The sequence below is a fragment of the Lagopus leucura genome, unplaced genomic scaffold (genome assembly GCF_019238085.1).
Source record: "Lagopus leucura isolate 7727_CA_CO unplaced genomic scaffold, USGS_WTPT01 Super-Scaffold_100004, whole genome shotgun sequence".
Taxonomy (NCBI): Eukaryota; Metazoa; Chordata; class Aves; order Galliformes; family Phasianidae; genus Lagopus; species Lagopus leucura.
The window spans coordinates 63,995,979-64,023,592 of NW_024962264.1; the positions used below are offsets into that span (position 1 = coordinate 63,995,979).

Here is a 27,614-nt window from a genome sequence, read left to right on the forward strand (position 1 = left end):
GATGCTAGCAAATATTGTGTACCTTTATTGTGTGTGCTAATCAAGGAGTTTTCTTCAGATAGGTTAGTGTGCAAGTTTAAGTTAGGGATTTCCCTATGTCAGAGAACTTCTCATTCTCTTTTTATGGCTGAAGAAATAGCAGTATGGAAAATAAGTAGCTTGACTTTAAGCAAGTCACAAATAAATAATCACACGTATTAGAATTCTGCTTCACCTCAGGTCAAAGCTGTTGTTACTGGTGCTGCTGGTTGAAAAGCAGGCTGGGTGGTGTGGGTATGTTTCATTGCTTTGAAAAGGCTGCCAGTGCTGACGTGAATCCTGACTTTTACTGAGAGTGACCCAAAGTACTGCAGCGACTTTGCAGCTGAGGACATTTATTATAGTTCTTCAGAAGTTACATGTGTATAGGGATTTATTGATTTTTTTTTTTTTTTTTTATATATATATTTTTAATTATTTTTATTTTTGCCACTCCCCATCTCAGTAGAGAAGGTGGTTTGTGTTCAGGACTGTTGGTAGGTATTTGTATCTCAGGATGCAACAGTCATCTAAACTTTTGGCTTCTAGGTTCTCTCTTATTATAAGGACTGTACACAGTGATGTGAAGTTGAGCATTTTGTCAGTCAGACTGTATCATGGAGAGCTGGTGGTGAATGGGAACTGGGTTTTCTCACCCTCTCAGGAGACTTCACTGAGTCATTTGGGGTAGAAATTCACTTCAAGATTTCGGTGGTTTGATTTTTATATATATTTTTTAATTTTAATAGAGATCATATTAATATCAGTTAAGGTTAGTACTTTAAATTGTTTTTATTTCTTCTACAATTAATTGTTTAAATCTGCCTTTTCAGTTTTCAACCTCAAATTGCTTCCAAGTAGCAGTTTTGTTCTACCATAGGTGTTCATCCAAAAAAAAAAAAAAGCCACCAAAAAAATTAAGCACAAAAATATTAGCTTGTTTCCTTCTTCATTCCAGGCTAACTTGCTTTTTTGCTCTCTCTTTTGCCCTGTTCTCTCCTTTTGTCTCCCAAGATCCCTTTCCTTTGAGTGGTTTACTATTCTTTCTCCTTTCATGGCAGCTTACACAGCCTGCACTTCTGCTTTTTGTAGCCTTGCTCTTTCCCTACTCTATTTCTTTACCTTGGAGTCATCACAGGCTTGAGCACATCTTTGAGGTTTTTGTGTTACCTGAGATTTTTCAAGTTGAAATTCTTTGGTCTTCAGTCTTTTCCTGACTTCATCACATAGGTAGAGAGAGAGAGAGAGAGAGAGATACACACAAAGTGCACTTCCTAGCTAGAAGGAGCTAAGCATAAAAATAATATGTCAACTCTGGCAATAGAAGTGTTAAGTTCAGCAGAGAAAAAATAAAGGGATCCCTGCAAACTCGAATGAAAGAGACAGAAAGCACAGCTGATTACAGATGACCTATAGAGCAGAATGTATATGCTGTGGAAAGAGTCTGCATGTGTTTTGTTTTTTTCTTTTTTTTCTTCTTCAATTCTGTGGTTTCCTACGTCTTCAGCTAGAAGGAAAAGAAAGAAGGCAGGAGGTTGTTTTGGCTGGATGTGCTACTTCTTTCAGGTGCCCCGTTCCTCAGAACACTGAGGAGGATGCAGTACTCAGCTGGAAGTGCAGATGTAGTCTGAGTGGTAAACCCACACTGCAGCCTTACAAGGGTTAGCCTTTAGTAAAGCTAAAACACCTCAAATTCCTTGAGCTCTGCTCAAAGCACAAACCAAAATTATCTTTGCAAGAATACTATGTTTCCATACTTCTATTGTAAATGAAAACATGTATAAGTTGAACTTCCTGTTTGGTGGAGTAGGACCAGGTGTTTTCAGTCACTCATCTGTATAGGAATGAACTGTGGAAGCGTTTCCAGTCAGTACCATTATTATCTAAGATTGCTTCAAAGAGAAGCTGAAGAACTTTCATAATGCAACAAATGTTTGGAAACTGCGACAAATCAAACACGCTGCTGCTGTTCAGATGACTGCTTGATTTGTTTCTATTTTATTAATGGTAAAATAAGGTCATTTTTGCAGCTTCAGATTCTTACTCATTTAGAAGTGAAGCTGTAATTTTGCATTTGCAGCATCACTGCAGTTTATATTGATGATACATTCCCAACATTGCAGTTGTCCAGCAGATTACATTTTCAATGTATGTGGATTAAAATGAAGCTGTAATGTATACTTGGGAATAAGTTGATGCTTAGGAGTTAATCCACTGAAGATCTAGGGAGACTGCTTGAATGTACCTTGAATCAAATTCCTTATGAAAGACTGAAAGAAAAATGAGAAAATGAAATCTTAAAAACCTTCCTTACACCTAACAGAACAAAATGCTACCTTTAGTATTTATTACAGTAAAGTTGTATAGAAAATTGGTGTTTGTATTCAACGACCTTTCTGCCAGATTTGTCACTGGTAATGCTGGAGGTCAAGTGCAGCCTTCGCAGCAAGCTGGCAGCACCTGCAGGCAGCCGGAGGGCTGCTGTGCCCAGCTAGCAGCCTGTATCGATCCTACAGGCAGAGCAGGCTCTGTCATGTGCGCAGTTAGCAGCAAGCATCTTACTTCATTTCCTGGTACTGGATCTTTACTAAGGATCACTGGGGCTTGAAAATTGCTCATGGTTGTTAACAGCTTTTTCTGACGCAGTTCTGTGGGTTGATGCCTTGTCATCGGTGACTTTCATGATACAGTGATCCTCTGGTGAAGAAGTTTGATTCATCCTAGTGTCTGACAGACTTGAACTGAAATGCTACACAATTCTGTGATGTTAATAGATTATACAAGTTAATGCATAGAAGTCTTGATAAAAAGATCTTTCATTTAAAGCCTTTCTTGCCTTCCAGTTCTAGAACTCCATAATCCAAATAGCTTTGTTACCACATTTCCAGCTTGCCAGTTTTCCCATGTGCTGTACAGAACCATAGCTACAGACCTCTTTCGCTTTACCTTTGTCACCTGAATAATTCACCTGGTGGTGTTCAGGAAGCATGGAGGTGTGGCACTGAGGGACATGGTTAGTGGGCATGGTGGGGGTGGGCTGATGACTGGGCTTGGTGATCCTAGAAGTCTTTTCCAACCTTTGTGATTCTGTGAAAAATGTTTTCAGAGTCTCAGAAATATTCAGAAATTGACTTGTCCTGAAACTACTGCATATAGTTGTCAGTAAAGAAGGGCTGACATCCATGTAGTTCTTTTTAAAAGGAATTTGCCTGCAAGTTAGACATTTACATACAGTTGAGTGTATGTGTATCTATTTTTAAAAGCTGTATTTTATAAACTGTAAATCTACTGTCATATTATGTGTATACTAGTAGTTCGTGTATAGTTATACTGCATATATTGTTTCTATACTGCATATATCCTATGGTTCTATATTTGTAGTATGTTTATATGGGTCTTAGAGTGTTTTTGGGAGTCTGTAAGTAATGTTTGTTTATGTAAATGTTTTATACTTATTTGTATTTGTGTAAGATGTAAAGCAAAGCCATAATGTTTAGTGTCTGAACTAGTAGCACTAAAGTCAGTAGAAGACCACTAGGCAGTATCCTGGTGAAAGTGTGTTCCATGAATTGGATGTGTTACTGACAGTGATGCTGATTATAGGAATCAAATGTCAAGCTGATGTCTCATAAATAGAAACTGGAACTAAAGAACAGCACAGACTGATGATTTTAGAGACCTGCTGACTGCTGTTTGAGCACACAGGGTTATATTTTTAGTTTTAAATGTCTTTGTTTTGCATGGATCCTTCTGTTCTGATGAGGTTTTTTTGAGCAGTTAGAAGCCTGCTGCAACTTTCCCCTAGAATATTGACTATGAATTTCATGGATTGCTGCTCCTCTGCAAGTCAAGTAATGCAAGGCCTGCTCAACTTAATTGAAATACATTGTCAACCTAAATGTGCAAAAGTAACTTTTGATGACATTGGAAGATTTAACTGGGGATGACACAGCAAGCTTCAAGTCCAAGAAATGCAGTATCCTGTCATTTCTAGAAGCAGATGGAATATATCAGTTCTGGTAATGATTTCTGAGAGGTCTTTTTAAAAAATAACGCCGTGCTGTCATTCTGTGTTTATTTTACAAATGTCTTTTGTCTCTGCATTGAAGTAGTTTGGCATTTTATGTACTGTGTTATGTTTTTGTGATCTGGATTGATCTGCAGGATTTTGAGGCCAGTTTTTGTAGAATTCGTGTACGTTTAGGTGACCAAAGAGCAAAATGGCTTGCTGTTTTATTATTAATATTTTATAGTACTCTTACGTTTGTTTGGTAAAACACTCAAGATACTGAGCTTTTAATCAAATAATACGAGGCATGTATGTTGTAATGGTCGCCATGTAGTATCTGGCATGATGGCTAAAATAGCCTGGTGTTGAAATAAAATGAAAAAACTGAAAGGGAAATGTTTAATAAGGATTTGAACCTTCAACATTCACTACTGAAGATCTGTTAAATTCTTTGAAGTAGAAATGTTTCCTACTACAGTGTCAGCAGTTCTCTAAGCGCCTTGGAGAGGTGGCATATTGTGAAAGCAAAGTAGTCATTCTGAGGTTGAAGAACAGCAAAAAGACCTGTCTGAACAGTTCTGATTGGAAACGATGTCAGCTCACTGAAGAGCGTATGAAAAAGCCTTTCAGCAAGTTTTCTGTAGCTTCACCTGGAAGTAAGTCAGTAACTGAGGGCAGAACAATAATGCAGATAGCTTCCTTCTGTCACTGAATGATTATGTATCCAACTTGTGTCCTGTTTCAACTTTTATCTCAGATCCTTTCTTCCCAAAAAGGCCAACTGTCATCAGATGAAAGCAGAAAATGGCTGCTGAAGGTACGCAGCTACCTTTGTTTGTGCTGTATCAAACCTTGCCTGTTTTGTTTCCATGCAGGAGAGCTTAAAAGAGTATTGTGTGACTGCCACGTACCTGAAATTTCTAGCATGCTTGTTTATTACATCTGTACTGCAAATTGTCAGGGGTTGATTTTCTTTCTTTATTTATTTATTCTTTTTTGTAACGTAACTGCAGTAGATGCTAGACCTGCTTATGTTTCTGCTGGATTTCAGTTCATTTATTACTCAGATTTAGTTCACATTTTATTTTTGATCAAACAATCTTTCTAGATTTAAGTACGTTTAATATGTAATGGCTGAGAATGTAATTTATACAATTGATATCAAAGTACAGAAACTGTTGTTATAGCTGTAAGTGGCATTATTAACATTAACCTCATTGCAGAATGCTTATAACTTCAGATTCTCTTTTTTTTTTTTTGCTATTTTGGTACGTTTCTGTCACATGGCTAGGTACAGAAAGCAGTAACATAATTTAATTATCAATAATTAATGTGAGATAATGTACAACAGCAGAAGAGTATGTGTTGGCACTGTGTTTCTTTGCTAACTTATCCATAATCCTAGAAGCTGTTAAGAGATGAAACCTTCTAGCCCTTAACAGTAAGAAGAAAATCATAAAAGATTTGTCATATCTTTTGGTTTCATATCTCATATAATGAATAAATGAGTGTGGAAATGGTTAATGTCAGCATTAAACCATAGTTGAAAAATGGTTTTCCTTTTCATTTAGTGCATTCTTATAACAGCAAATAGTTTCTGATATATCCTCATGCCAGGCCAGAACCTGAATGGACTCAAAACTGTAGTGTGATGAGTCCACACTGGTGCTCACAGAGAGCAAATTACAGTCTTGGCTGACCAAGTTAATAAAAGATGTGTGATTATGAAGTGAAATTCCCAAATGAAATGCCTGAGCCCATTCATCTGTCTTTTAGCCCTTGCTTACAGTGGTTCTTGAGGTAGTGGAAGCTCTCTGCACACCCAAACACTCTGCCCTTTCCAGTTCTGGAGCAGAGAAAGAAGGGTCTGCCTGTCCCATCAGTCTTGAGTTGCATTGCTGTAAGCTACTGCATGTTATGTATGAGCAAAGGACGTTATTGTCAGTGCTGCAGCTGTCCATAGCAACCCCTAAAGAAGCAGCAGTAGTGTGTGTAATATAACACAGAATGGAGGACGTGGCCAACTGGAGAGGCCTGGGAAATCACAGAGATCTTCAGGACCTCAAAGTCAGAAGCACCAAGTGCATGGAAATGCATCAGTGTGGAACTCAGGGTTGTGACTTAGAGAAGAAAGAAGCCCTGCTGGAAACCTGAGCGTGCAAAATAAGATGTGCTTTAGGAAGAGATGGATTCAGATTTATGTTTTTACCAAGGGTTGTCAGTGTGCTGTTGGCCATGTGGAAGTGTGCATCACGTGAGGCTTCATTAGGAAGGATTTCCACTAAGTGTGCATCATGTGAGGCTTCATTAGGAAGGATTTCCACTAAGTATGCTAGCGTTGGTATAATGGAGTAGGGAGAGGAGTCTCAAATAGCAGTGTCTGCAGCTGGGTTACCCCTTAAAGAGCTGACCTTGTGCTTGCATGAGTGCACCACAGGGGTAGAGAGGGACCAGCCTGGAGGAGACTAGAACTGGGCCTGTGAAGGGCAGCCAAACAAGTGCTGAGAGGAGATACGATCACTGTTTATTAATACGTGTGGATTATAAACACCAAGGAGACAAAATATGGTTTGAGCAAGCAGCCAATATGGCACCAGCAAACAGACCTGAGCTGTGCTGTAAGTTGCGACTGGAAATTCTGTGTTATTTGAACAGTGAGATAGTGGAAAAAATTTCTATCAGAAAGCAATGGGGCAAAAGTACCCACAACACCTATGGGCATTGTAGTCTGTTTATGAGAAAGGCTGTTTCACATGCAGACTGTACCAGACAGTTTGTGTTGTAGAAAGTCCAAATTGGTGGTAGTGTCACTGTGGAAGCAAACACAACAAACTGTTTGTTGTTGTTGTTTTTTTTTTAACCCTCTGTAACAGCTGAAGTAGAAGCATTTGATGAATGCAGTCCTGCTGATTGGTGACTTCTAGATGTAATCTCCAAAGGACTTGTAGCATTAAAATCAAGGAGCTCTGTGTGCATATAACCATTTAAATCTTCAGAGCCTACAGCTGTTCTTTGAATTATGTTGTAGCCACATACTTCAAGGCTGTGTAACTTCTAATTTTCTTGTAGCTCTCAGTCTTACAAGTAAATTCTGCTCAAAGGATTCTTGTCTCTGTCTTATTTACAGCTGGGGTTGCCAGTCCTGGAGCACCTATTGAAATACAGATTATTCTGTGGGAGCAGTTCTCCTTTATTTTCATGGGTTTTGTTTACGTTTTCTTTTAAAATATTTTGTGTATTTTAATTTCTTGAAGTTACAGCTGCAGATCTTGTGTTCCAGTGCATTGCTGTCATGCTTTGTGTGTGAGATCATACTTTGCTGTAGGTTTTTTTATTTTTATTTTTATTTATGTTGATTGTTGTCCCTGACTGCCATACCCTAGAAAATACTCACATGAGCAGGAGTAGCTCAGCTGAGAGAATCTCTATGTGCACCAGGCTCAAAAGTTTATTGAATAAGAAATTTGGAGCACCCAGAGAACTGTGGGATGTCCACGATAGGATCCACTTGATGTGATTGCAGCTAGCTGTAGTGATTTGTAGAATGATTACAATATTAAAAGCTACAGCGGAGGTAGAAACCAACGTGTTTTGAAGACATGGAACAGTTCACTTCAAATACAGAGCTGTGTGGCATGCAGTGTCATGGCTGTTTGGAAGCAGAATTTGAGAACTCCCAGACATCACTTGCAAACTTCCTTCACACCCCTTTCTTTTAACTTTTCTTGAGTAGGTATATTCACGTTATTTGAGAGGCATTAAAATGTTAACAATCCCGTCAGTTTATTTTTGCTTTTATTTTTCTCAAGTTTTTGCAATGTCTTGGTACTTTTTCTTAATTCTTAGAGAAGTTTTGCTCGATAATCTCAATTGCACTAATTTATTTGACTTCCAATTTCCCATCAGCAAGATCTTGGACAGTTGCACCATCATTAAACTAAGGACGCATGCTTTGTGTATAAATGGACTGATTTCAGTCTCTGTTGTCCAAGGGTTTTGTAATGGTTACTGAATGTTTTCTATTCAGGTATAGAGAGGTTTAATAATGCAGTGGATGCCTGTACCACTGTGTGATTGCTCTGTTATTTCATTCAAAACTGAATGTCAGCTGCGTAAACAAAAAAATACTCATTGTTAAAATTGAGTGCCTGCTCTCATGTTTTGTTTTCAGGATGCGTGCACAGATGCATTTAGGGTTCACTATTGCAAAACATCTCCTGTGAAATGAGCTTTCCCTCTTAATAAGAGCACAAATACTGAGCTTTTCCTAAAGCTAATCTCATCATGCTAGAATAGACATGTCAGAAAGGGAAAAACAGACTGGAAGATACTTGGGCAAATACTCTTTAAAATAAAAGATCTAGATTTAATGCTTTTACAGTCTTTAGTGCTTGAAAGTTAGTTTACATGATTGAGATCCTGTGAAAAGAAAACATTAAGTATTTATTTCTCTCATTTTCCTTGCAGGTACTAAATGAAGCAGTGGGTGCACTGATGTATCACACTATCACTTTAACACGAGAAGACCTGGAGAAATTTAAAGCACTTCGAATAATTGTCCGAATCGGCAGTGGTTTTGATAATATTGACATCAAATCTGCTGGAGATTTAGGTATGGCTATTAAAGGCTTTGTTTTACATCACATACTTGTCTTAGAAACTTGATAGCATCTGAATCTTTGCATTAGTGTTTTCTCTACAATTTATACTAACATAGTATGTAAGCTGTATAATTTTCTCATCAGTGTTTAAAAATCATTATACAGATATTACCATTAGTTAATTAAGTGATAATATTAATGGCTTCGTGGCAGGATGATAGTCTGCCTGTTCAAGATTAATACAAGAAGTATGGCCATAATTTTTCCTCTCTTCTTTTTTACTTCAGTTGTGTATTTTAACTACTGTCTTCTGTAATCCGATCACAAAATATAATTCCATCAGCATGGAAAACTGCTGCTGTTTGAATAAAAAATGAGATCGTTATCAACTGTCTGGAACTTATTTATGATGCATGAGATTTAGTGCTAAAGCACTCCATAATATAGATTTTTATAGAGGAATCAGCTGTTGCTGCTTCAGAATAAATTTAGGTACTGCAACTATGAAGACTGTGCTTAGTGCTTCACTGTAAAAAAGCAATAGTCTGATTTGTCCTTCACTTCCTTTAGGATAACCCTATTATCTGTAATCTACAGGTAAAACTACAACTGGAAATAAATGTCTGTGTATTCTTTGTTTTGCTAAGTAGATTGAAAATATGAAATAACATAGAATGGTTTGCATTTGAAGGCACCTTAAAGCCCACCCTGTCCCAACTGCCTGCCATGGGCTGGGTGCCCTGCACCAGCTCAGGGTGCCCAGGGCTCTTCCAGCCGGGCATCAGGCACCTCCAGCTGTCTGGACAGCAGTGCCAGGGCCTTGCTTCTTCCTTATATCTAATCAAACATGTTTAAATAATAAAGTTTCCCATTATGCTCTGGAAAGATCTCAGAATTGCTTACTTCCATACGATAGTGCTTAGTCTTAGTAATAGCCCCACTGTTGTAGTGAGGAGCTGTAATATGGGTCTGTTTATCAGTAAATGAAAGTAAAATAATTATTTGTTTCTAATGGCTGTGTAGTTTGCACAGCAGGATAAGAACTTTTTGTGAGTTTCTCTAACGAGCAGATCAGGCATCTAAGGCTGTGTTCCTACTTATTCTTAGTGGTGCCAAAGTTGGGTGCATAAGCTGAGCCCTAGAAATCAGACATGCATCAGAGATTGCCCTGGGGTAAAATTCTGGATTCAAAGCCCAAGTTTGGGTCTGGATCAAAGGTCTCAGACCTGTCTTGAGTCTGATTTGTGTGGAGAATCCCTGATGAGTGGACTGTGTGCTGATTTGTGGGCAGGCCTTTGCTGGATGGTAAGCAAAGCTTATAATTTAAATGCATTCGCATCTCTCTTCAAGCCACAGTATAGCAGACTTGGGGAATTCTCATTCATATGAAATGTTAATAATTCAGTTCTTAGGCTGTGATTAGACTGAGTTATGCAGTTAAGATCCATCTCATTTGTGCATTCCAGTATTTACAAAATACAGTTGTTTGTTTCTAATGCCAGTAAATGCTGGAAGCTTGCAATGTGAAATCTCTCCTAGTAACTAGGGCAAAATGAGTGGAGTTGGTATCTAACTCACTGCTCCTGGGAGAAATCTCTTTTCATTTGTTGAATATGCATCTATATGCATCTCAAGGAAGTAACATGAGAGTTATTGCTCTTTGTAAAAGGCTTTTATTCAGTCTTGAAGTACAGTACAGAGTTGGACTCTAAGGTCTGACATTTCTCCTGAAATTTCATTGCAACTTTTGGAGTAATTTTCAGGGAGCACACTGGTGAGATTGTTACCAGCTTTTCCCTCTCAGTGTTGTTTTCATGTTATCACTTCTTGAAATGCATGCAAACAGATGTTCTTTGGATGATGTCTTTATGATCTGGTCTGTTTTTCTCCAGATTGTTAGTTGTTGACTAGAAAATATGTGCAAGTTGTAAATGTAACTACATGCAAGTGAAATGTGAATCAAGGGTAACACCTGTTGTCTACTAAGTTTTTCAGTCTTAAACTAAACCATGTAGTTATTGAAAGCAAAGCAGTAGGGGAAAGGATATAGAAGGAGTGGATAAGAGAAGAGTGCATTATCTTTTCTGATGTGCAGTATCTCTTTTCTTCAGAGCATTTATTTACCCCTCTATCTGTATGGTTTACCATTGCCTTTTTAAAACCAGTTGTTTTTAAAGAAAGGGGAAATTGGGGGGAAAAAAAGAGTTCTTGCTATGTAGGAATTATCATACTCTTCCCTAAGGAAACTTATTAGGGAGGAAAGTGTAAGGCAAGCTTAATTTCTTACATTTCTTCCCATGTGTGCAATATAACTTAAGTCATTTTAAGGCATTTTCTTTTATTATTGATGCCAGCCATTAGGAGACATGCTTGTTAAATTCATTTTGCCATCTAAAGCCTGTATTTTTTGGTCCATGAAAGACCTTTTTGTAAACAAATGCAGCTGTTTAATATGATGCACTTAAAGGGGTTTTATATTTTAATCTTCCACTTTTTCCCTCATTCATGCTCTTTCTTTCATTTTTAAAATATGATGAGTTTCATATTGCCATTGATGTTAGCAGGATGCCAGCATTAATAGTGATGCTGTTTTAAGTCCATAGAGCAGTGACTCAGCACACACTACAGCAGAGGAAAGAAAAATAGTTCTGAGCTTATGTTGGCTGTAGAAAGTACTGGGCAGTAGAATGAAGGCATTTGAATGGAAAACATAGATAAACATGCAAGCTTATATAAAAGGTATAAGCTTATTTTTTGTCAGATTATTGTCTTATTGAAGAGAACACTGGGTTTTCTTTCTTGCTTCACAAGATATACTGGTATTAGCTGAAGACTCACTGAATATTTATTTATGTAAAACCCAAACAACTTGACAGGGAAAACAGTATTAAGGTTATTTTTATTAGTATACAAACCACTTTTTTCTCCACCATGAAATTATACTGTATACTGGTTTTGGTCTCTGTCAGCAGAATGAAGAGAGGAGCATTAGTGGGAGCTGATGATTAGAGAATGAACATGCAGTGAATAGAAAGAATGAAAACAGGTCAAAAACACTGTGAACTTTTTCAAGTAAACATTTTGCTTCACTGCTGTACGTTCAGTACTGGCTGGTAAAAGCTAATGAAAAGAACAATTATTTCTTTTTTTTAAAGTAAAATTGGAATATCTTGAGTCAGTTCTCCTTCCACAACAGTCTGTGGAAATCTGTAGTAGTCTTTCAGCTTCTTGATGTTACAGCTTTTTTAGCTATTAATTTTAAAACGCATTTTCCTAATAGCTGAAGTTTCATGTTACCTTTACATTCAATGCAGGATCAGATTTTGTATTTCAATACTGAAATTTATTATGATGGACCAAGAAAGGACATGGATTCTGTGTGTAGCAACTCTCCAAACTCCTATGCAGTGTGAAACAGACTGTTCCTCCCTGTGTTACTACAACATATGTATGTTTTAGAAATAGTGCTTCTCTCATCAAGGTTTATAAGAGTGGCTTTCATTATAAATTAGTCTTTTTTTTTTTTTTTTTTTGTAACATTGACAGCTTTTGGGGGTATGTGCTCAGTAATAGCAAGTTAACTCACACAACGCAGTGCAAACAGTGATCTTTAACCTCACTGACTTTATGGTGAGAGAAAAGCATGTATTTCTTCCTGCTATTCGAAGCACGGAGCCCACTGTGCACATAAAACACTTCCTAACATACTGATTTGGTTACTAGGCTACCTGACATCTATATACTTACTTTTGTGGGTTTGGTTGTCCATTTGCTGTTTGCCTTAATGTGGAGAAACAGTAAATAGTAAAAGAAAAAAATCAGAAAAGGAAGTTTGCTCGTATGTGGTATTAGTGCAAAATAGTAACTGAAATAGCTGTAAATGTAAACATCATAGTCAGGGATTGCTGTTAAATAGGAAGAAAGAAATGTTTGGCAACCTGTTACGCTTTCCACCCGTTCTTTGCAGGGATTGCAGTGTGTAATGTGCCAGCTGCCTCTGTAGAAGAAACAGCGGATTCTACCATGTGCCACATTCTGAACTTGTACAGACGAACCACCTGGCTTCACCAGGCTTTGCGGGAAGGCACGAGAGTACAAAGTGTCGAACAGATTCGGGAAGTGGCTTCTGGAGCTGCCAGGATCAGAGGGGAGACCTTGGGCATTATTGGATTAGGTACGTTTGGTGGAGATGCAGTTTAATACTCCTTTTCTTCCAAAGGAATCATATTTTCCTTTCCAAAGATTTGAGCTATAGGGACAGAGTACTTCACTCTTTTTCGTGCCAAGATTCTGTAAAACACCACTTCATTCCTGGTGTTTATATATCTCAGATATTTTCCCCATAAACATCACCGTTTCGCTCAGACTAGTTTTGCAGTTGATATTTTGAGTTGAATTTCTGTACATCTTTCTGCTATTGTAATGCCCATTGCCAGGCACATTGGTTTCAAGGGGAAGAGGCATCATTGTTTCCGTTTTCCAGGATGAGGATTCTGCTACTTGTACTCGATATCATGTGTATTTGTTGTGCACTGTCACATCTAGGTCTGTTTGTGCTTTTCTCTGTTTTTTGTATTTAATATGTCTGAGAGGTCTTTGCTGCAGTAACAAGCTGCAGTGCAGTTACTTGCATTTGGTCAGGCTATGTCTGAATTTGTATTTCAGCTCAAATGAGAAGAAAAAATATATGCAAGAAAGTTTTAAATGTTTCCAAACCTAATAAAATCACCTAGTTAGATTTAGGGATATTCAGAGAGGTATTTCAGCATCTAACAGATGGACAAGCTTGCTTGAGATGAATTAATTACTGTCTGTTATAGAAACAGAAATGTCGGTTTCTATATAAAAATTACTGAGTTTCATACCTGTCTTATCAAAGATCTCTCAGACTGAATGTAATTGCTATTGCATTCATCCACAGGAATTAATGATAGGATTTTGACAACAGGACATTATATTTAAATGCCTGTTCCAGTTACACATTGCTGTGAAATATCACAGGCCATGAACTCTTTCTGGAATTTGGAAGTAACTTGATGTTATGTAGTATTCATTCGAATGAGTATGCAAGGCAGTAGATGCATCTTAATAGTTAAAGAACTTCCTTTAGAATACAACCTTTAAGATGTTGCTCATGGAGTTTCTTTCTCATATCTGTATCCATGTGTTAATGCTCCTCATTTAAACACAATAATTGTTGTACTCATGGTCGCAGCACCTATACAGAAGTAACAGACAAATCACTTGTAGTGTTTTAAAAAAGGAACTGCACATTGCATTTTTGAAACTTAATTCTTCACTTACATTCTATGTGCTTATTTGCTGGAGACATCTGTCCTGCTGGCATTGTGTCTATTGTATTGCACTGTAATTCCAGGCTGAGATAAGCAAAAAGTCTTGATGTATTAGTGACAGTGAATTTTCATTGTGCTGTTTTTGTTGCAAATGACTTGAAAGAGCAGAGAGACAACTGGATAATCAGATTGCCAGTATCTGTGTAATGCTACATGAAGTACTGGGATTTGTTTGTGGTGGTGATTGTTTGTTTTAAATAAGCCTTTCGTGTGTGTGGTATACTAAAAGGCTAGTAACATCTGATTGTAAAGGTGCACATCTGTTACAGTTATTAACCAGTAGTTTTCTGTAGCCTTTAATTGTTTCTATTTCTTTTCCCACAACAGAATATTCACAGTTTCAAGGAAAATGCTTTATAGTTAGATTCAAATACGCCCATGTTGGTTTAGTGCATGTAAGTAAAGAAGCACAGCATTGTGATTCTGGCCTGTTCAAATAAACTCTTAGATAGCTGTGTACTTATGAGGAATAAGAATGCACAGTCTTAAAAGATGTGGGAATAAAGGTAGACTAGATTTAGTATTTGTGCACTTCAGATACCTACCATTCCAGATATCTGTCCCTAGTTTTAACCTAAAATGTGCATTTATAACCATGTACAACAGACTGTACCCTTAAGATGTGTTTTTCTTCTAGTGACATCTTCCCACATCTGTAGTGTTGCCTCAGTTTATTTACCTGTTAGGATGTCTCCACATCAGAAGTGCTGTCAGGCTAACAGAGGGTGAAGTGAGTGTAGCACCTACAAAACTGTTCTCCTGTTACTAAGTCCTGCTTCTTTCCTCTGGAGCTGTGTAGTGTTACTGTTTTTGTGATTGTTAACATGCTTCTGGGATCGTCTCTTATATCATCCCTTATAACCATCGTTTCGGGCTGTGTTTCTCTGTTCTCATCTTAGGCTTGTACTATCTTCAGCAGTGGGTTGGTTAAATTACATCAATTTATGCTGCAGCAACGAAGTCCAGTTTGTCACATCTGTTACTGGGCTTTTTCTTTTGTGCTAAAAAGAAGTACTCGAGGTGTGGTGTAGCACTGGTGAGGCCGCACCTTGAGTACTGTGTCCAGTTTTGGGCCCCTCACTGCAAGAAAGATATTGAGGCCCTGGAACGTGTTCAAAGGAGGGCAACAAAGCTGGTGAGGGGTCTGGAACACAGGCCATATGAGGAGAGGCTGAAGGAGCTGGGAATGTTCAGCCTGGAGAAGAGGAGGCTCAGGGGAGACCTCATTGCTCTCTATAACTTCCTGAAGGGAGGTTGTAGTGAGCTGGGGGTCGGCCTCTTCTCTCGTGTCATTAGTGATAGGACCAGGGGGAATGGTTTCAAGCTACGGCAGGGGAGATTCAGGCTGGACATGAGGAAGTATTACTTTTCAGAAAGGGTGGTCAGGCACTGGAATGGACTGCCCAGGGAGGTGGTGGAATCACCGACCCTGGGGGTGTTCAAGGAAAGACTGGATGTTGTGTTGAGGGACATGGTTTAGTAGGAGCTATTGGGAATAGGTGAACGGTTGGACTGGATGATCTTTTAGGTCTTTTCCAACCTTGGTGGTGATTCTATGATTCTAAGAAACATTTTAGCTCTTGCCTGTCTCTCTGCTAGAGAATGACTATGTCATTCATCCAGAGATCCAGCTACTCACTTCCTTATCCACTAGCCCAGCCAAGTTTCATGACTCACTTGTCTTTTTCCCTCACCCACTCTCTTTTTCTTTGCCTCCTCTCATGCATATTCCTGCTTTGACACTTTGTCTATCCTGCATAATCCTATTTCTTGGTGCTCCTCCTTTAAAGTTTTTACCCCATCTCTCATCCTTTGCTTGTACTGAAGATAAGCAAAGGCTCAATGGCATTAATGCCTTCTTCATGTGTTTGGTGGGTACCATCCATCATTGTTTCCCTGTCTGGTCAGTCTCTGAGTTCCTTAGGGCAGAGCTTGTGTTTCTTTCTGTCTTTTTGAAGTGTGCAATTCTGTGCGCCTTTCATAAATAATAATATCACATCATTAGGCAGCTGTCTTTGGCACTTTTAGTCTTTATTACTACCCAGTGTCCCATATTTCAAGTGATGCGTCACAAGATTTACAAGCTTGGATAGTAAGCCCAGTGCAGGAAGTAAAAAAGAAAAAAAAAAAAGAAAAAAAAAAAAAAAAAAAAAAACCACACACAAAAAACAAAACACCACAGCATTTTCACCTTTTATCGAGGCAGTTTCTTTTTGTTTGTTTGTTTGTTTTGAAAGAGTATTTGTGAGCAGCAGCATGTAAGTAGTTGGATGAGTAGGTAACTGGAGCTGGTTCTGCTGTAATGATAATTTTGCAGCAGAGAAGGCTGTGAAATCTCACTCCCTTTCCCTTCCTTTCCAGTTGCAGTTGCTGGTGACTAATAGCTAACGCATTTCCTCACTCAGGAAAGGTGAAATTCCTCCAGATGCATTTGTCAGTGCTTCGTAATCCATGTCATCACTCAGTTTGTCTTTCCTTGTCTGCTCTGTTCTCCCACTGGTGTCACAAGCCTGACCAGATGTTAGCCATGGCACTGCTCAGTGCGTCAGTCTGTGAGGTCTGAGAGCTGGCTGGTATTGCCACATGGGATGCGTTGCCCCCTTAGCAATCCTGCTAGGTCACCTGGTGTGCTCACCACGAAATAGAACAAAAAAACCTGGTCCCAGAGGCAAGTTGTGGATCAGAGTTCCAGGAGGGAATAGGAATTACCCACCTTCCTCATTATTACTGCAAAGTGATGCAAGCACTTCTTCTTTCCATGGAGGTCTACAGGCAGGTTGTCATGATTTCCATAATACGGAGGACATTGAAGCCAACTTTGTAACAGCAGTGTAGGTGCACACTCACTGCTCACAGGGGTTGGATGGGGGTCAGTGACAACTGCAGCTCTGAGATTGCTGTGCTCAAATCTGGTCACTGGCACAAAGAGACTCTGCAAACAGGGCAGCACTGGGGGGAAGGAAGGAGGTGTGTCCAGCAGGAGACCCGGCAGTTTTGGTGTGTCTGTGCACTGCTTGTAGTTGGGCTGAAATGATGCCTGGACTTTGCTGGAGCTTTATATAAATCTCTTAATTTCTGAAGTAGGCTCTTGTTGATTTCTTGCAATGCAGTGCATTTTATGCATTCTTTCTGTATCACAGATCTGGAAGTTCATTTCATATTTTGAACATCAGAGTTTATAGCAGTTGTATTTGCTTTTAAGGTAGCGTTTCCCTGATGGTGGGATGCTTTGGGCACTATTATGTTGTTCTGTATGTGCTGAGGAAGATTTTCAGCCACTCCTTGAGCCCAGGAATTACCCACATTCCCCATTATTGCTGCAAAGAGATGCTAAGTACAAGCACTTCTTTTTTCCATGGAAGTCTACAGGTATTACAGTACAAGAGTTCCAGGAGAGGAGGAAAACTGTCAGATATGTAATTGTCTGTAATTTTGAAAGGAGTTGGCAAATTACAAGCACCCACCTATGTATTTCTGTAAGGACTAGACTGAGTATGAATCCTCAGTTAAGGAGGAGTTCTGTCCCGTTTAATTAAAACTGTAGTAAGACAATGCTGGCCAGAAGTACACACGTGTGAATTCCAAATGTGCAGAAGGAAACTGCACGTCTCAGAAGGTTTGTTGTGTAGGGTGTGTTGTGGTGTGTTGGCCTGGCTGTGATGAATGGAAAGCACAGCTTTAAGAGGAGAAGCGGTAGTAAGAGATTCCTCTGCCATGAATCCCCTCGGGTATTTTGCTGCGAGGAGTGTAAAGAAGAGCAGATGACAGAGTGTCACATGTGGAGATGAATGGAGTTAAAGTGATACACTAGCTTTAAAAAAAATAAAAATAAAAATGTTTACAGTTGTGTGACTGATTTCTTTATCTCTGAACGTGCCAAAATTTGAAAATAATAGTATGTGTGCTGAAAATGGTTTAATTCATATTTATAAGAAAAGGCTTGAAAGGCAAACAATTGCAACGTATGCAAGTCTTGAAATAAAAGATTGTGAGTATTTTAAGTTGGTGTCTCCAAAGAGAAGCTGACAGCCCCCATCAGACTGACAGGCTGCTTAATATTCTGAGCATATCTGGCACTAAGCACTGCAGAATAACTGTGCTGAGGTTAAATGATCAACACACAACCTCTCTTCCTGTGTTGTTTTAACTTTATTGAAAGAGAATCTGAAAAGCAGAGGGAAATCTCTTTGGGCATAATTGGAAAGATAAAGGATTTCCCTGTGCTAATTTGACTCTTCTTCTGAATTTGCTCAGGTGTTACAAAAGAAAACTTGTAGACTTTGTTTTTAAATGAGACGTGAGTATTATGGTGTGTCTAGTGAGTGACACTCTTGCAATGTCTTTATCTAATGTTTGTATAAAATGATGTGAGTATCTAGTATGTCTTCTTCTAACCAGAAAAGAGTTTTGGTTCTCATTTTGACAAATCTCCTTACTTGCTTGGTGTACTTTGCTCCTTTTCTCTGTGTTTCAGTGGTGGTATTTCAAAGGAAAATGCACTCCTACTGAGGTATGCAGCATGGAGTCATGCCCAAAAAAGCAATTTCAAACACAGCTCTGAAATAGTGTGACAGTAAGGAAAGATAAACAGGGAAAAGTTAAGGATGGTGTAAATAGTGACTGGTACTGTGCTCAACTAGGTGCTGTATAATGGAGTGCATTTACTTATGATTTGTAAATTGATTGAAAAATGGCTGGGTTTTTCCAGACATTTTAATGCTGAAAGGATGTTACTGAAAGTGAGAGAGAATGCTGGCATAGAAAGGAGATTCCATGCGCTGAGAATGGTTCAGCTTCGGATTAGACAAATTATCTTTCATTGCATCCATTTTTGAGGATTAATTCTGCAGCTTTTTATTAAAGGAGCTGGTCCAACATGGGTAAGAATAAGTGCTTGTCAGGCTGTGTTCACAAGCAGTGGTGTTTTACCACAAACAGGCCCAGCAGGCAAGCCCTTGTATGACAGATTATGGCAGATTACGTGGCATTTTCTGTCACTCCATGTCTCTGTCTGCAAAAGGTGCAAACCTGCTTTCTTTCAAGCAAGGCTATGTGAAACCACCCAGACACGATGTTACTCATCTAAACGAGGATTGCAAGTGGGAGGGGTGACTCTTCCTTTTTATCCTCTTCCTCTTGCTGTACAAAACGATAGCATCTGATACAAGTGCTGGCAGTGGAATGGAGGAGGTTACCTTACGCCAGCAGCTTCACATCTGTTCTCATCACATTTGTCTTGTTGCAGGGCGTGTTGGGCAAGCAGTAGCACTACGTGCCAAAGCCTTTGGCTTCAGTGTGATTTTTTATGACCCATACCTCTCAGATGGCATGGAGCGTGCTCTGGGACTGCAGCGGGTGAGCACTTTGCAGGACCTGCTGTTCCACAGTGACTGTGTTACCCTGCACTGCAACTTGAATGAACACAATCATCATCTTATTAACGACTTCACCATAAAGCAGGTAATCATCTCTGAGTGCCCTCTGCACAGGGGCTGTTGACTTACTCTGTTGTATATCTGTGTAATATAAAGGTGCAGATTCTCGTTCGAAAGGAATTTTTCACTTTTGCTGCTTTGAAATGAAACAGGTTTATAATAGGAAAGTAGCTGATGCCTTACCTATCATTGCTTTTCTTGTCAGTTTTCTTCAGTAACATTGCACTTGTGGAAATAACGTGCTCTTCTCCATGTTGCTCAGATCTGATTAAGTTGTGCTTACGCACTTTTTCTGTGTCTTCTGGTAGCTGCCTCCTGTACCTACTTGCAGGTAGCAGTTCTGCCTTTCCTTCTTGTCCCTCGGGTTCTGATCTTCAGCATCACCGAGGGATTGTGACTAAATGCCGCCCCCCAGTGCTCAGCACTGAGGCTTGCAGGGTGCTTTTCAGGTGGATCACGTTGCCAGCATCGCATTCTTTGGGGAAATCACGCTTGTTTGAATAAAAACGAACCTCTCCCTGAAGTTTAGATAATATGAAAATCACTTTGGAATCTAGGCGTGTAATAATTAATTCAGCAGTAAGCTTTTTTATTAAACGTCTGGATTCTAACTCAGGCCTCAGTGTAGGTAACAGCAGGAAATAAAACACTGAGATTTGGGAATGTAGAAAGCATACAGGAAGACATTCTAACAATGTAATTGATTCTATATACTTATGTTTATTATACATGCATATATCTATGTATTGGTTACAGTGACAGTAGCACTCTTGCAGAAAAATTCCTGCTTGTTTTCTGAGAAATACTTTGTACCTGTTGCTCTTGAACTTCGGGCAAACCAAAACAATTACTCAACATGTTACACGTACATCTGATGATACAATGTACATCTTGATTTGAGAATTGTGAGATTTTTGCAGACCCAACCCAGTGTAAAACCCGGGATTGGAGTTTAAAACTTTAAAAATTAATGAATTTCAGATTGCTAAGAGAACTGAGCTCACCCTGTTCTGGCCATTCTCTTTTGTTCTGTGCGCAGACACAACATTTTTATGTGGATAGATGTCCAGACATCTGAACCCAAACGAAACCACATTGAGTTCACTAGGGCTATGTAGAGACTTAGCGGTGGTCACTCATACAGTGGCCTCTGAAGCTTTGACCATTCTAACAATCTAGGAGATTTTAAGCAGAAGTGGATAAATGGGATGAGCTCTGGAGAGTGCCTTAATGAGAGAAGCAAATGAAAGAGTGAGTGATGCCATGTGGAATTAAATGCATGTAATAAAACCAGAACTGGAAAGGATATTGTAGGTACTTACCTTGATATCTTTATTTAGGAACAAAGTGAAAGCATTACAAGTGTTATAAGGCAATTTTTGCTTTGGGTAAAAGTTTGGATGAGATAATCAGTAACAGCTGATGTGAATGTCACCCATATTTGAAAACTGGAAAACCTTAATATATCCAGTCATTACTTCGGTAGACCTCAGATCTTCTGAATGGCAAGAACAGAACAGCATTTTCAGTCTGCCAGTTGCTAGAGTTGCCCTAAAAAATTTCTAGAGCCCATTGCATGCCTTTTTTTTTGTTTGTCCAATATTGCACATTCATGTAATAACCAGTTTTTAAACAGTGTGGAGAAGTATGGTGAATCTTCGTGAAGTCCCACCCTGAATCTTGTTTAGAATCTGAAATTACATAATCCTAAAATGTCTTTGAAAATTTGGTGTCACTTCTCTTTCAGAGGGTTTTCCTTTTAATTGGTCAGCATTCTGCCTAGCCATCTCACTTGGCCTTCTAGTCCTAAATTAGCTCAGAGAAGTGTTTCATGCTGTGTTTTTGGGCCCATGGTAATCTCTTAGGAGAAACTGAGGTCATCTTCAGTTGTAGAGGTGTGAGAAGGTGTTTCTGCAATTGTATGAATACACTTCTAAAGCAGCTGTGCAGGTTTAATGTGGGTGAACACTAACAGCTGTCAGCAGTTCTTGCTGTGGCTCTCTTTCAAGCTTCCACCCATTGCATGGGGTCATCTCCAGCTGCATCCACCCGTGTAGTTTATCATGAGTCGCAGAACTATTCTCCATTGGAATGCATTTATGTGTCCATGTTCTGTTTGATTGGGGCTTGTCTTAGTGCTAGCTTGAAAGTTCTGCAAATAATCCTGAAGGTAAAAGAAATGAGGAAGTTTATTATGGACAGACAGAAGATTTTGGTAAGGTTTGCTGAAAGTTTTCAAGATACATCCTTGGAAGAAAAATGCACTAGGCTATACTTAAACATCAAGTTGCCTCTTACATTTGCAAGAACGCAGAAATAGGAAGTCTAAAGGCCCTCGTAAGCCCATATGACATGGTTGTGATTGCTGCTTGGGTGAGCCCTACTGTTTAATTTGCTTCTATTGCATAGTGGAGATGCAGCAAATGAATGTATCCCTTAGTTCCACAGTAAATGGACTTCAGTTTTGCTATATGGTCCAATAAATGTAAGCCCTTCAAATGGCCTGAGGCAGGAACAATTCAAGCTAGTGAGTTGGCCAGAAAAATGTTTTCTTTCTTACTGCTTTACTGCAAGCATGTACATGTAAATTGTTGAATATATCCAGTGATCTCTTGTAAAACAAACAAAAAAAACAACATAATAGTAGTAATTATTATTGTAGCTGACTTTCATCCAAACCTCCTTGTTGTTTGTGCATTTGGTGCTTTGAATCACTTTCTGAGGATGGATCCATTTATGTAAGCATTAGTTTGTTGTGTAGGCTTCAAGTAGGTGATGTGGTGTCAAAATGTTGGGTTTTTCTTCTTATGGGGAGAGATGGAACCAGTTCAAAACGGGTTTTTTATCACTGATCTTCACCATGGTTCCTGCTCTTCACATGTTTCATGCTTTGAAACGCTTCTGAGATCAGAAGCTGTGTTGGAGATGACTGATAAAAGATGAAGTATTAGGGTGGCTGGAAGCAGGATGTAAGTTTTTTTCTTTTCTGTACCATCTCTCTTATTTAAACTTCCACTTTGTTTTCATGTTGTGGATACTGTGGTGTAAACACTTGTAGTTCTCCCCCCATAGTGTCATCTGCAATGCTAATCTGCACAATGCACAGCACAGCTTCTCTCCTAAGCACGCAGCATTCTCAACCAAATTCATTTTCATGCCTTTTAATTGAATAATATAAGAATTCTTTAGACTTTGTTTGAAAAAACGAGGAGGAGAAAGCTGAAGTAACAACAATAAATAAAACATAGGTCTACTGTGTTTTGGCAACTAAAGGGAAATGTGTTTGAAAATCCAAAAGCATTGATTTCTTTTCTGAAAAATTCATGCAGGCTTTTATTTGTGTGAAAGTTTAAAACCACAAAATATGAATTTGTTTAAGAATGTTCTGTAGTTTCTGTCTCATGCAATTTCACAGTGAAATAAAAAGGCATAAAATGATCTGTCAGTTTCATATGCACAGTTATATCTTTTGATCATGTTACTGCACAATATGTGAAACAACGCTTCTGTGAAAAGACACTACTTAAAAGAAACAAGATTATTAAATGCTGTGAAATAGCATTTTATGTTAGAAGCATCGCATTTTGTGGTACTTTCCAGCGGAAAGGGAAGACAAATGTTACAGGTTAAATCAGCTGAATAGCCTTTGTTGTAATGGATGCTTCTTTTGAGTAAAAAATAATGCCACAACGATTTTATTTCATTTATTTTTATTTCATCATTCTTGTTTTTAACTTTCCCTAGATGAGACAAGGGGCTTTCCTGGTCAACACAGCTCGAGGTGGGTTAGTAGACGAAAAAGCACTTGCACAGGCCCTGAAGGAAGGAAGGATACGAGGGGCAGCCTTAGATGTACATGAGTCAGAACCATTCAGGTGCTTTTCCTTTTCTTTTCTTTTTATTTTGTTCACTTTCTTATTTTTAAGTCGTAGTGCATGATACAATCAACAGCAATAAGTAAATGAGTTTTCCCTTCATTTGGTAGCTAAATACTCCTTAGTAAAGCAACATGAATCTGTGCAGCACTGGACTAATGCAAAAGTAGATGGAGCTTGTGTATGTGGTCGGAAGTGGGGGAAAAAAATGTCATCCAAGACTTTAATGCCTTTAGAAGAAGGAATTAAAAATCTAATGTGTTTATTCAGTACAAATGTCAGAGACTAGACTGAAGTTCTAGTGCTGGGCATGGCTTTGTGTCATGGCTTTGAGAGGAGTTTTCCTTCATCACTGACTAAAAGCTGGAGGCAACTGACGTGGTCTGAACAAGCTTTCAGAAGGCAAAGGATTGAGCTTTGGTGTGAGAAACAACTGCTTTGACACTGCTCTGGTAGAAAAGGCAGACTTTCTGTACAGATTCCCTCACAAGAAAGCCACAAACGTGCCAGGTCACAAAAAATGAAAGATAAGGAAACTGTCTAAAGTTCAGATTTGAATTTCTTTTACCATTTCTCTTCAGCAGGAGAGAAGTAACTCTACTGCCATGAGCAGAGCTCTAGCATTAGCCTTACTTTTCTGAATGCCACCAAGCATCTCCGGTGGTTTATGCCAAGATGTGCCACTCCCCAAGGTGGCACTGGTGTTGTGGTACCAGCACTGCTAATGAGAAACGAGCCCTGTTGTCCTGGAGTCTTGAGCCTGACTTCTGAATTATGAGAAGGCTGCAGTACCTTAGTGCCTGCATGTGACGAGCCTTTTCCACTTGCTCAGTCTGGGCAGGGAGAAATGTTAATTTTAACAGGAACCATCCACATAGGTTTTTGAACAGGAACAGATTCAGGACTTGAGGGCAGGTTGTGAAGAATGGAGAGAGGACAGTCTCTGTTGTATCAGCTTGCAGGAGACAACAGAAGTTTTAAAAATAGAGTGTTGGGGTCCTTAGAGGTAGAATTTTAGTATCTACTGAGACACAGTGTGATATCACAAATACTTTTATTTATACCCTGCATTCATTTACTTCTAAATGTAGACATTACAATGCAGTAGTGCTGTGCAAAGCTAGAATCTAAACAGCTCGAGGGACTTCCAGCTGTATATATTCTTCCCAATTCAGATCTCGGATCTGCACAGGCAGACCTTTGCACCTATAGGAAGCCCCATTTACTGCATGGAGATGCCATCTGCAGAGATTCAGTTGCAGGATTACAGCCACAATTTCCTTTGGCTTCAATGCTGCATGTCTATCTGATCGCAGCGTGCAACCCTTTATTTGAGAGCTTTGCCAGATATTCTGATGTTTATTAAACTGCTGATGAAATCTATAATTTTATGAATTATTACCAACTCTGAAAGCACACTTTTGTCTTAAAATATGAGCTCTACCAGTGTTGCACTTGACTGAGGATTATTAAAACTGAAAATAGGTTGGAGGAGCAAGCTCCCACTGTTTTCAGTTTTCTTACTCTGTATTTCTGAAAGCACATTATATAGATTCATTGCTTTCCCTGAAAATCGATCCGTCAAGTAAATTTCCTTCTTTCTGTGTAGTATTTATGCAAAACATGAAAGAAGAAGTAGTTTAAAATAATAGAAGAAGTGAATTAGTTATCAAAAAGCTGGGGATGCTGATTGACAAGCCTGTGTCAATAATCAATTTGCAAATAACAGTTATTTTTTTAATGACTAAGTGCCAGACAGTGATTCTTGAGAGAGAAAGCTTTGTTAGCTAATGTAATAAAACTGTGATGGATGGACAGAGTGGCATCCTGAATTAATCTGGGTCTTGCTTAATGCATCTCTGCATGAATACTGGAACGACAGTGGCTGTAGTTAACAATAAGTGCATTGAACGGAAGCTAATGTTGCTACTAGTGCTACTTTACTTAAGTTGTACTCTTTGAGTCTATGAGATGTTTTATGTAGTGATGGAGTTAAAAACAAACCAACAAGGAATATAAAAGCAATTATTTTCTATTGTAGAATTTAGTAGAATGTATATACAAATCCTTCTGGATTTCCCTATTCCCCCACCCCCAATTTGTTTTGTCATTTGATCTTGTTTTAAATCTTCATTTAGCTTTAGTCAGGGCCCCTTGAAGGATGCACCAAACCTGATCTGTACCCCACATGCAGCCTGGTATAGTGAACAAGCCTCAATTGAGATGCGGGAGGAAGCAGCGCGAGAGATCCGAAGGGCGATCACAGGTATTAACTCACCTTGTCATGTCCTTTACTGTGTATTTCTTTTTAATGGTCTTGAAGGATGCTGGAAAGAACCAAACTTAGTCTTGGCTTACTGCTTCTAATGTTTGGAACATAGAAACCAGTAAATACCAACTAAGTGTTCTCAGCATGAGCAGATTGTGTTGGATCATAATTACAATTACAAAGAGAAGGCAGGAAGTGAAAATGTAGTTTTTCATCTCTGTTGCTTGTAAGTACTAGCCACGTGATGGATTTGACTGCAAGTCATCCTGATATTGCTGATATTGTATATCATAGCATCTTTTGAGTTGGAAGGGACCCTTAAAGGCTATCTGTTCAACTCCCCTGCAATGAACAGGAACACCTACAGCTCCATCAGGTGCTCAGAGCCCTGTCCAGCCTGATCTTGAATGCCTCCAAGGATGGGGCTTCTACAACGTCTGTGGGCAACCTGGGCCAGTACCTCATCACTTTTATTGTAAAAAACTTCTTCTTTATGTCCAATCTAATAATCTCCCCTCTTCTGGTTTGAAACCATTTTCCCTTGTCTATCACAACAAATCCTGCAAGAGAAGCCATCCCTTCCTTCTTAAAGCCTTGCTTTAGATACTACAAGTCTACTGTCATGTCTTCCTCACCTTCTCTTCTCCAGGCTGAAAAGCCTCAGCTCTCTCAGCCTGTGGTCTATCTGTGGATTCTGTTAGATGTCCCCAAAAATTGCCTTTATTCATTTTTCTTTGTATTTTCCAAAATCTGTCTAAATTTGTCTTAGCCTGGAATTTCAGTGTCTTTAAGCTGTAGTACTCAGAGATAAAGCATGTGGAGTTTCATGCTGTTCCAAGCCATGCTTGTATTACAACTCATGTAAAAACAAAGCTTTCAGTATGTGTTAGTTGGTACTCCTTTTTAGATGTTTCTCTTTTTAAAGCATTCCACAGGAAGTCTGTTGTTTTTAAGGGCAAGGTCTCTTTGTTGAATAACTACCATGTAATTGTAAACTATTCACATAAAAAAAAAAATAGTTATGTCCTGAATATGCACTGCTAATAAATAAAATGAGAAGAGTAAGCCATTTGGCTTTAGTTTGAATCCCTTGTAGCCTGAAATAAAAGGAAGGTTTTTCATGCTGGAAAATGATTCATTAAGCACTAATGTTCTCTCTTTAGTAGGACTTTGCTGTTTTCCCCTTGGCAATATAGGCTGAATGCTCTGCAGACATGAAGGGCTGTCTGTGTCACCTTGAGAGTGGTTCATTGCCAACGCTGTACAAAGAAGCGCTGGCAGTAGCCTGTCCTGTATCTTGTGCTTAGGGAGGATAGATGACTCAGTTTCATTGATATTCGGTGTAGGAAGGATTCTCTGGATGGTGATTAAAGGCACCTCTGAAACTCCTGACCCAAATCGCCCTGTACAGGCCTGTTTCTCTCTGAGAAGTAACCTAAAGAATCTGATCATCCCTTTGCTGGAATTAGTCTTTGTGCTTATAGTCCCAAAGGACTCAAATATTGCATTCATCAGGTTGTTGTATATCTGTTAGATACTTCCAAACAGCTTTGGGAAAGATTGCACAAACCAGCATACCATACCTGCTTGGGGAATGATCGATGTGTAAATAAATGTTAATGGACTAAGATACGAAAACTGAGCAGAAGTCAGCTACACGAAGATAGTTCTGTGTTACACGTTGTGCAGTAACCCAGCTATATGTGCCTCAGAAGGCAGGCCTGTGTTTTATTAAAGGGTGTGATTGTGCTATCGGTGATCTAAATCACTGATTTACAGTGAAGCTGTCATCACTTTTGTGTTTAAACATGGTTGGGTACTAAAATCAAACAAAGGCCAAAGTTAGGCAGGTAAGAAAGACAATGAATTGCAGAGAAACAAATATAGGAGAAGTACAGGAAGTGTAGGATGAAGCTGAATATGTGAATGACATGGGGGAATACGATGGGGAAAAGGTGTCAAGGGAGAAGCTGTTTGGAAAATGCAGTAAATGATTGCACACATCATCTACCATCTGAAGATAAATGATAAATAAAAGCCCATAACAGAGCAC

The 27,614-nt window shown here is 39.0% G+C and overlaps 1 protein-coding gene across 4 annotated transcripts in view; it reads left to right on the forward strand.

Annotated features, from left to right (window-relative positions):
• Positions 1–27,614, forward strand: part of CTBP1 (C-terminal binding protein 1) — a 166,433-nt gene that overhangs the window by 132,830 nt on the left and 5,989 nt on the right. For 3 of the 4 annotated variants that reach the window (XM_042872201.1, XM_042872202.1, XM_042872204.1), the window contains exons 3-7: positions 8,495–8,639; positions 12,596–12,802; positions 19,228–19,442; positions 23,162–23,292; positions 25,431–25,558. In XM_042872201.1, the coding sequence (XP_042728135.1) occupies positions 8,495–8,639; positions 12,596–12,802; positions 19,228–19,442; positions 23,162–23,292; positions 25,431–25,558 (826 nt within the window). The remainder of the gene's footprint in view (positions 1–8,494; positions 8,640–12,595; positions 12,803–19,227; positions 19,443–23,161; positions 23,293–25,430; positions 25,559–27,614) is intronic. The other variant, XM_042872203.1, reaches the window with a different exon arrangement.